Source organism: Aotus nancymaae, unplaced genomic scaffold (assembly GCF_030222135.1).
Source record: "Aotus nancymaae isolate 86718 unplaced genomic scaffold, 86718_ANA_hifiasm-v0.15.2.pri h1tg000073l, whole genome shotgun sequence".
In the NCBI taxonomy this organism is placed as follows: Eukaryota; Metazoa; Chordata; class Mammalia; order Primates; family Aotidae; genus Aotus; species Aotus nancymaae.
The window spans coordinates 4884049-4894246 of record NW_026988488.1 but is presented as its reverse complement, the minus strand read 5'-3'; the positions used below and the strand labels follow the sequence as shown (position 1 = coordinate 4894246).

Sequence of the window (10198 nt, the reverse complement as noted above, 5' to 3'; positions counted from 1 at the left end):
CTACTGCAAAAGAATGAATTCAGACCCCTACTTCAAACATATCTAAACATTACATCAAAACTGATCAAAGACCTAAATGTAAACAGGGAAAACTATATAACTCGTAGAAGAAAATGTATGTGTAAATCTTTGTGATCTTGGATTAGGCAAAGCCTTCTTAGATATGACACCAAAATCATAAGCCAAAACAGAAAAAAAATAGATGAATTAAGAACATAAAAAGAAAAAAAAGGGCCAGGCGCGGTGGCTCACGACTGTAATCCCAGCACTTTGGAAGGCCGAGGCAGGTGGATCACGAGGTCAAGAGATCGAGACCATCCTGGTCAACATGGTGAAACCCCGTCTCTACTAAAAAAAATACAAAAATTGGGCCGGGTGTAGTGGCTCAAGCCTGTAATCCCAGCACTTTGGGAGGCCGAGGCGGGTGGATCATGAGGTCAAGAGATTGAGACCATCCTGGTCAATATGGTGAAACCCCGTCTCTACTAAAAATACAAAAAATTAGCTGGGCAGGGTGGCGTGTGCCTGTAATCCCAGCTACTCAGGAGGCTGAGGCAGGAGAATTGCCTGAACCCAGGAGGCGGAGGTTGCGGTGAGCCGAGATCGCGCCATTGCACTCCAGCCTGGGTAACAAGAGAGAAACTCTGTCTCAAAAAAAAAAAAAAAAAAAAAAAGAAAGAAAGAAAGTAAAAAAGACAACTCACAGAATGTGACAAAATATCCACAAGTCACAACTTATTAAAGGACATGTATCCAGAATATATTTTTAAAAACTTAAAACTCAACAATAAAAACAAACAACTAAAAAATGAGCAAAGGATCCAAATAGATATTTCTCAAAAAAGAAAATATACAAATGGCTAATAAGAACATGAATAGATACTGAACATTACTTGTTATTAGGGAAATACAAATAAAAACCACAATGAGACACCACTTCACACCCACTAATACAGCTATAATAAAAAAAAGAATAACAAGTGTTGGCAAGGACATGGAAGAAATGAAATCCTCATATGTTGATGGGATTGTAAAACTGTGAAGCCATTTTAGAAAATAGTTTGACAGTTCTTCAAAAGGTTAAACACAGAGGTACCATAAGACTCAGAAATTTCAATTCTATGTATGTACACAGAAGAACCGAAAATATGTGTCCACAATAAATTTGTACATGAATGTTCACAGCAGTATTATTCATAATAGCCAAAAGGTGGAAACAACCCTAACGTTCATCACCTGATAAATGGATAGATGAAACGTGATATAGCCATACAGTGGAACATTATTAGGCTATAAAAAAGAATAAAGTATGGATACGTGCTTCATCATGGATGACCTTGAAAACATATATTATGTGAAAGAAGCTAGTCACAAAAGACCTCATATTGTATGACTTCATTCATACAAAATGTTAGAATACGCAAATCCATAAAAGGTAGATTATTGGTTGCTCAGAACTGACGGAACGTAGTGGGGTGACCACTAAGTTGCATAGGGTTTCCTTTGGCGGTAATTAAAATGTTCTAAAATTGATTTCAATAATGGTTGCACAACTCTGAATATACTAAAAAGCATGGAACTGTACACTTTAGATGAGTAAATTGTATGGATTGTGAATTGCATCTTAATAAGGCTATTATTAAAAAAATAAAACTTGGGGACTAAGTAACCTAAATTGACAGCATTCTCAAGTGACCCAGCACTTTAATGCTAAAAATGTATCTAGATGAGCTGTCCTCAATCCTGGTGTGGCCTGCAGGTTGGCAGCAAGAATTGTCATGAGAGAGAGTGGGTAGCATCACCCAGAAGTGTGCAAGCAATAATTCATAGACTATCATCTCTATGTAGCAGCTAGTGAGAGAATAGGAGCAACAAGCTAAAGCATTATCTGTCGGGTGGCAAACTTCAAGAAGAAAAATCTGTGAGGTATTGCTCTAGAGAGGTTCCCTCACGTGGTAAACAAACATCATAGAAAATCTAACTTTCTACTCCCTTACCTAGGAAAAGAGTAATCACTAAGAACCCCTCCTGGCTTACTCAAGCTTACATGAATGCAGTGAATAAACTGAAAAACACTCGGACTCTTTTTTTTTAAAGAATGATACGTAAATATGAGATTTCATAATTCTCTTCTATATGACAAAGGGCAACCAATACTGGTAACTGTACAGAACTTTATAAGCAATTTTGTTTAAAAGTTGACTCTGTGCTTAAGATGAGGTTAACTTTCTCTAAATGTAACACCCCAGAACTTGATGGAATGCTGGTAGGGGAAGTTGGAGTTAGATAATTTCTTTAATATCTATCTTTGTTTTCAAATGATTAATTTTTGTGTAGCTTAAGCAGATTAGCCCAGCCGGACACTTACATCACCCTCATAGGCATATTAGGTACTGCTTATGATTGAGATACCAAGGTCTGATCTCAACAGAGCTGTCTGGGAAGGGTGTCAGAGCTGTCTCTCAGGCTCTGAGAGAAGGTGGCCAACACGACAATAGACAAAAAGAGACAGAGATCAAGACAGAGACAGAGACAGAAACAATATCAGACAAAATACTTTATTAAATCGCCAAGTTCTCAAGCCACCTAGTTGGCTCCCTCAGCAACTGTTGAACCAGGCTTTAACCTCAAGGTAAAAAAGCCGAGCTATTCATTTTGCAATCCCTTCAAGTCATCTAGTCTTAAGGGAGAGGTTCTAGGGTTGATCTAATTTGTTACTCTCCAGATTTTTTTTTTGAATAAATTCTTTAAGAGCATGCCACAGGTGTAATGAGAAAAATATCCTGAGCAGTGGAAAGAAGAGTCTATATTTCAATGTCAAAAACATGAAAGGAGTGGAATAAAAGAAAATCGGGACAGGCAGCGCTTGAGGAAGCTGCAGACAAAGAGAAAATGGTGAAGGTGGGGGAGTGGGGAGAGATTTCCTTTTTCTTCTCTGACCAAGCTCACAAAACTTGATTTTTTTGTTTGTTTTTTTATTTTTCAGAGTCGTGATTTCAGGTTTGGCTATAAAATAAGCCCTTGCTTTGCCACACGCAGTCCGAATTCTGCTCTCTGCTTATGCAAGGTTTCGAATGAAACTGGTGATCTTGATATCACCATTAAAAATAATCATAATGGAATTGTCCACGTTCCTAACTCCAATTCACATAATCCCACCAAGTGGCCTGTACTTGTATAAGTGCATGTACAAGTTAGGAGATCAAATAATTTTGTGTTTTAAATGCATATATGTACACCAGATGAAAAATTACTATGGGAAGGAAAAACACTTAAAAGAAAATTAAACGTACCAGCAAATCCAATATATTATTTCAAAGTTTACAGCTCAAAGAATGGAAGCCTGATGAGGTAAAATTAGCACAGGCAAGAAAGCACCCCAAAGCGACCCCACAATTTGAAGCCTGCAAATGTCACTAGTGTTAATCTTTGACTGACTTGAGCTGTAGACAAGCAAGAGGGCTACATCCTGCATATATTTCCAAATGGGGTGCCACCCAGTGTGGCTATTTGGTCCTCAGGTGTTGATTGTTGGGATCCAGACAGAACTTACCATCTATTTGCTGACCACAAAGAAAAGATGCTTCTTGCCAAAATACTGGTTCTTGAAGCCTATGGACAGAAATAGTCTGTCTTGGTTTCAAAGCAAAATTCTGCTTTACAAGACAAACTGTTCCTTGTAAGATAGTCGTACAAACGCTTGATAACTGAGAGGAGAGAGGAGAATGAAAGAGGAATTCCAAAATGCCTTATTTTGAAAAATCTAATAGAGAAAGGGAGCAAGACTTGTCAATATCAAAGCGCTACTAAAATACTACCTACTATGAAGACCAGAACAAATTACCAAGAGAAAAATTAAAACGTTCCTTTTGCATCTGGATAATTTCTCTAAACCCTAAAGTCTGATTCCTGCATGCACTCTCTTAGAATCCAATCCCAAGAATAAATTTTTGTCATATTGTTGTGCTGCTTGCTGGAATATAAGGAGCCCTACTGCTGCCAAGTGAGCCAGTGGTCAATTAACAAAAGTTGCAGTCCTGTTTGATCTCAGAGAGAAGACAGACAGCTCCATAAAATATCATCAGGGTTGCACACAAGTCCCATCACTTTTTATTGTTCCTTCTGTTCACATCACATGCTAAATTAAGTTAAAGAGACTACCTTTGCATCTCTCTTCTCTCGGCAGAAATATTGTGAATGTATAAGAACACAGAGTTAAGTGTTGATGTTATTAAAGTTTTAAAAAAATCCTTCCACAAAATTAACTAATGTGCATAAACACACACATGATTAGAAAAGGGAGGAACCCAACAGGTCATTGTAGCCCTGTACATATTTGAGATTTTTTGCTCAAAATTGGCAAATAATGTGTGCAATACAGAGAGGGAAGACACTCTTGCTTTGGCTTAAAAGATCTCTTGCCGGTCACCAAATTTTGCCCCTACAAAGTGAGGGGGAAAAAAGAGAAAGTATGAAAATATCAACTTTCAGATTGGAATTGATTGCATTCTGATGAAATTGATTAATTTTCAATAAACTGACTCAAGGATTTTCTATATCCTAGAAATGGAAAGTCTTCATCAACTCATTAGTTGATGTCATTATTTAAGCAGGTCACCAAGATATGCTAGACTTCCTCATAAAGAAGCTTTTTTCCATTAAGACCCGAAATAAAATCACCAAGCTCACTGTCTACCATATGGGAATAACTTTTGCTCTCTATAGTTATTTCCTAAAAATTTTGGTTTTGTCTTTGAAGGCACACATTTTTTTAACAAGTATATGGAACCATCAGTTTTTCCCCTGTTAAGTCAGTAAGTTGTGGGGAGGCATGCAGACGATGGAAGGTTCCAGTGACTGAGTTTAGTACCATGGCAGGTCGAAAGGCACCTTAGACATTTTCCCCCAAGAAAAGTTTACAGTAGAAGAGGGGCTCCACCCTCTAATGACAGCCCTAGAAAAAAATTAACCCTACCAAGTAAATTTATTCTTATAAATCAAGAATACTTTTTGTCCCATAGCATAAACGCATTACAAAAATAAACAGTCTAAATTAACTGGAGAAGACTTTGACAATATCAAAGGAACCCTTTAAAAATCTTGTAAGCCAAACATTAAAAACGTAATGGAATGTGAAGCCTGGTAAAATGTGGTTTCTTCAACAGTACAGGAAATAATATTTTATGAAATCCTACCCTCCTCCTTCTTTCTTTACTAACATTGTGCTATCTACCTTGTAAGAAGGAAAGCATCAGTGAAAGAAGGCAAATTGTTGGATTTAAGTCGCTAAAGATGTTAAGGCTAACAAGGAAATTTTGGAGAAGTCACAGATAAAAGAAAACAGCCATAGAAACAAAGAATAAGACTCAAGTCCACAGGGACATCAGCACCTGGCCGACCTGAGGAATTAATTCTCCAAGTCAGTATGTACTCCCTCACCAGATACACTAAAATCTTAATTTTCTAGGGGAGAATATCTTCATCATGGTCTCCAAGAAGCTCAACAACTGCGGTGAGGAAGAATTTTTAATAAGCACGATGCAATTGTTTGCCACTTTTTTCATATGCTAATTAAAACCGTGGGGTAAGATTATGGCTCATGGGTCACTAACAGTTCTTAATTTGTTAGAGCTAACAGCAAGTATTCTAACATGCAAACATGTCCTTAAAATGAAGGAATATAATAAAAAACCTCACTCCTCCCTCCCCAGTGGAGATTTTGGAGCACACTGGAATAGAAGGAAATGCTTTACAAAAAAATGTTTTCCAACACTTTTCTAAATCAGACTCAACCTGATTAAATTGTACATTAAAAGAATATTCTCCTCTTTATAGATCTCATGCAAACCTGAAGTAGAGGGCTGTGGATCTATTGTAATCCACAGAGAAAACAAACACTTTATAAGAGAAAACCGACCCAAGCAATTCGTTTCAACATAGTCAACCAACGTTGAGAAACTGTGAGTGCAAATCCTGTGGAGTCTTTACCAAGAAAGTTGCCCCTCTGCCTACTCTAAACGTGACGGGTTGGATTACCTCTACTGACCTCCAGCTCTGTAGAAAACCCCGGTTGCTTCCGGGGAAAGAAGTTCACCCCTTCACACAGCAGCCCTCAGCACTTAGAGACCACTTTCTTTCCTTAACCGCGAATTTTACCTCTTTGGATGAGGCGCGCTGAGAAGCGCTTGGGCCAGGCTTTTTGACTCTAATCTGCGCAGGCTGAAAGGGAAATCCTAGCAGACCCGAAGAAGAGAAATTGCCCAAATTTCTGATTGAGGTTCTCTAACTTTGAAGACAGAAGGAAAGGAAGAGTGGAGGGCTCGGGAGCTTTACCTCTGAAGGTGGCCTGTGCAATAGGATTTAAGTTTGGGACCTTGAGTACCAGGAAGTAGCGAGAATTTGGGGCCGTTGGGGAAGCTGAAGAATCTGGGAGGGCAGGAATCAGCACCCAGGGCACGCAGCGGGAATTAGGGGAGCTAAGGTTAAGCCTCTGGCAGGCCAGGAGTCCCGGTAGAGCACTAGATTTAGAGCAGCCCTCCTATGAAACCCTGATGAGCTCTCCCAGGGGTAATCTGAGTGTTCACGCAGGTAGGAGCCGCTAGATACCCCAGAACGCAGAGCGACTCTGCGCCCTGGGCCGAAAGACGACATTTCTGTAAGGAGAAACTTACCGCATGTCCCCGTAAGGTCCGGAGTAGCTATCCATCCAGGGGCCCATCTCGCTTTTGACACAACTGGGACTGGGATAGGGCACTCTGCTCACCACGCCGCCAGGGTACCACACATCGGGTGCAGGGAAGTCGCCTTCCTGGCTCGCCAGCCCCTGAGGCGGCCGAGTGTAGCCATAGGGGGCTACAGCTCCTGCCTCGCCTGCGCCGCCGCCGCCGCCGCCGCCGCCGCCGCCCCCAGCACACGGCCCATACAACTGGCCTTCTTCGGCTGTTAAGAGAGTGTGCCAGGATGAGGAAGCGGCGGCTGAGGGTGACCCAGAGCCGGATCCCGCTGCACCCGCGCCATGCAGGCTCGCCAGGTCTCCATAGCGGCACTGTGCCGCTGCAGCCGCCCAGGCGCTGCCGTAGTCCAGCGGGTTCTCCAGCTTGATTCGAGCGTGCGGATGGGGAGGCAGCGGAGGGGGCGGCGGCCCGGCCAGAGCCAGTGGAAAGTTGTAGTAGTCGCGACTTTGGTAGGCGGCTGCCTCGTCCAGTGCTCCGGACTTGTAGAGAGACAGAGTGGACGGCAGTTCAAGTGTCCCGGAGCTCCCTGCTGCACCGCTGCCAGAGCAGCCCAGGCTCTCGCCTTCTAGCCCTTTGGTGTAACCTCCCTTGAAAGGGGAATACTCAGCAGTATCTTCAGTGCCCTTGCCTGCGCTGTCGTCCAGCAGAGAACCTTTGCATTCGGCCAATGGGGCACAAGGAGTGGGACGCACAGCGGGTGGAACTCCCAGAACTGAGGCGTACATGCAATCCCCCCGAAGCTGATCCCCAGGACTCAGATGCTCCAATGCCTCCACACCCAAGCCCATGGACACCGACACTGCCTTACACAACTCCTTGGCGCTGTCAGAGATGGTCGAAGTGCCACCTAAGTAACTGTCCTTGGAGGAAGTGGGAGCCCCCGAGGCCTCCCTCGCTCTCCCGCTGCTGCTACCTTCGGATACTGCTTCCTGCTGTTGTTGCTGAAGGAGTTGCATGGTGCTGGCCTCGCTCAGGATGTCTTTAAGGTCGGCGGAGCAGCTGCTTAAGCTGGGGAAAGTGGGGCCCAGCAGGGACAACGTGGATGGGGCAGCTGAGTCATCCTCGTCCGGAGGTGCTGGCAGCTGCTGCGGCAGCCCCTTGCTGGCGGCAACGGCGACTCCAGGCTCTGGGACACAACCTCTCTCATGGTGGCACTCCGGGGCTGACTGCGGCTGTGAAGGCTGCAGTTCCTCATCCAGGGCCAGGTAGCCTGTGGGGCCTCTACCATGGGCTTGGGGAGAACCATCCTCACCCTGCTGCTGCTGCCGGGGGCTAGTCTGTTGCTGCTGCTGCAAACTGGCGCCTGGAGGTGCTGCGCTCGCGGCCTCTGGGTACCTGGTGCCCGGGTTCTGGATAACTTCGCGCACGCTCTGGAACAGATTCTGGAAAGCTCCTCGGTAGGTCTTGGACGGCGGCCGAGGATAGACCCTCCCCAGCCCTAACTGCACCTCCATCCTTGAGCTTGGCTGAATCTTCCACCTACTTCCCTTAACCTGCCTCCCCTTCTCTTGCTCAGAAGAGTTCAACAGGCTGTGATGATGCGGTAGTCGCTGCAGCTAGCTGCCCACCTGCGGGAAGCTCCAGAGAAGGAAACTTGCGGGAGCAACCACGAAAAAAGCGCTCTGACAGCCTCAAAGTCTCGTGCAGAAGAAGACACACGGTGAACAAGATCTGCCCTGCTAGGCTCACAGTCAGTCTCTGAATACTTGAAGGGTAGATGATGCTCAAATCTTTAAAGAAAAAACAAATTCCTCCACTTCCAAATTCAGTGTCTACTGAAGTAGGTGCAAATAAGAACCGAGTTATCTTTTTCTTTTGTTTCGGCTTTTTGGTTTTTGTTTGTTTTGTTTTCTTTGTTTTGTTTTTGTTTTGTTTTGTTTTTTTGGCTACTGAAGCCCTCACTGCCTTTTCATCTTTTGCGCTCTGGCTCCGCACTGAGGGTAGGGAAGGCAGGAGGACGTGGGGAGGAAGTAGAGGGAAACAGAGGATTCTCTCCGCGTGCAGCCTAACCGGCCAGGTCGTGGCTGCAGTGCCCAAGCCGCTCCCGTCGCCTGGCTCCCAAGAGCCTTCTTTGCAAAGTGCAGCTAGCTCGCCCGCTCGCAGCCAAAGGGAGTTACCTCTCTGCAAACTCGGGCTGGCAGCGCTGGGCCGACGGGGGGCGGGGGAGAGGGGTGGTGAGGGGGGTCGGTGGCGAGTTGCCGACTGAGGCAGCTGCGGGAGAGAAGCGGGGTGGGTGCGGGGTGGAGGGAGGCGGGGTGGAGAGGAGGAGGACAAAGGCAGCCGTCAGTCCTACCGGGCACTTTCCTCGCTTCCTCCGAGTCTTTAGCAGCTTTTAAAAACTTCACCGAAGAGGAAAGGGCAGCTCAGGGGCGGCGGCTTCGAAGCCGCCGCGCTGCAAGAGGCGTTGGCTGTCGCCGGAGCCGAGCTAGGGCTGGCGTGGTGCGTCCCTTCGGCTCCTGTACAGCACTGGAGCTGCTAGCTCGGCCGTTTTTCTCTCTGTCGCCTCCTCCGCCTCTGGGCTTGCTCCGGACCGTCCCGCTCTCCCAGCTAGCTGGCTCCCCGTGATCTCCGAGGGGGCGCTGGGAGGTGGAGAGCAAATGCAACAGTTAGCGAGTCGGGTCCCGCCCCCGCCGGGCCGGCCTCCTTGCCTTCCCACCTCCTTTTCCCTTCCCTCCCCTTTCCTTTTCTCCCCTCCCCTCACCGCCCGCTAACGCCTGCCCAGTGGCTTTGGAGAAACAAGTGCTGGTGCAGCGTGGGCGAGGGCAGGAGAGGCTAGCTCTAGCCCGGAAGGACCCCTGCTTCCTGAATATCTCCTGCTTTCCTAAACCAAGGTTTAGGCGCCAGGGCTCCAGATTTCCTGGAGGCCCAGCACTCACCAAATTTGGTTCCGAAGCCCAATCTAAAAAACCGACGGGGTGGAGGGGAGGGAGGGAGGAAAAGGACTATGGGAATACCTGCTCCTAATGGCTGTCACGGGTTCTTTTCAGGACTGATAAGAATGCGCAGATGGGAGAGTCTCCTACAAACTGAGGAGCAAGCCACGAGCAAGCCAGCAGATACTTGCTGAAACCTTAGATTCCGTCATAGGGATGGATTGGGCCTCATGGCATTGTGCCATTTGCTCTAGGAACCCTCAGCCCCAAGAATCAGAGGTCATTTCTACACTCTTCGCTGCCTTTCTTCCTCCCTGGAATTGCGTTTAATCATGTATTTATCTTCAGACTTGCAAAGACAAAAATCACCTAGACAAGCAGGCAAACACACAAACACTAAAAACACTTCCAATGTACACAGTTTTGTCCAGAGCTTTGCAAAGATTTGCTTTGTATGCAGGAGCTTTCTTTTCCAAGTTGCCTTTGCATATTTTAAACTTCCCAACTGGAACTATCCAAGGATAGAACCTGCATAGATAGGGCTGCTTTTCGCCTCTTGATGGACAGCCAGGAGTGAAGGATGATGTGGGT

General features: G+C 45.7%; 1 protein-coding gene across 1 annotated transcript; it reads right to left on the bottom strand.

The window, feature by feature from the left end:
* Positions 1-6667: 6667 nt before the first annotated feature.
* LOC135271041 (androgen receptor) lies at positions 6668-8843 on the bottom strand. The gene has a single exon (XM_064367708.1). It carries the CDS (start codon positions 8186-8188, stop codon positions 6668-6670), a length of 1521 nt encoding a protein of 506 aa, XP_064223778.1. The 5' UTR covers positions 8189-8843.
* Between the last annotated feature and the right edge of the window lie 1355 nt (positions 8844-10198).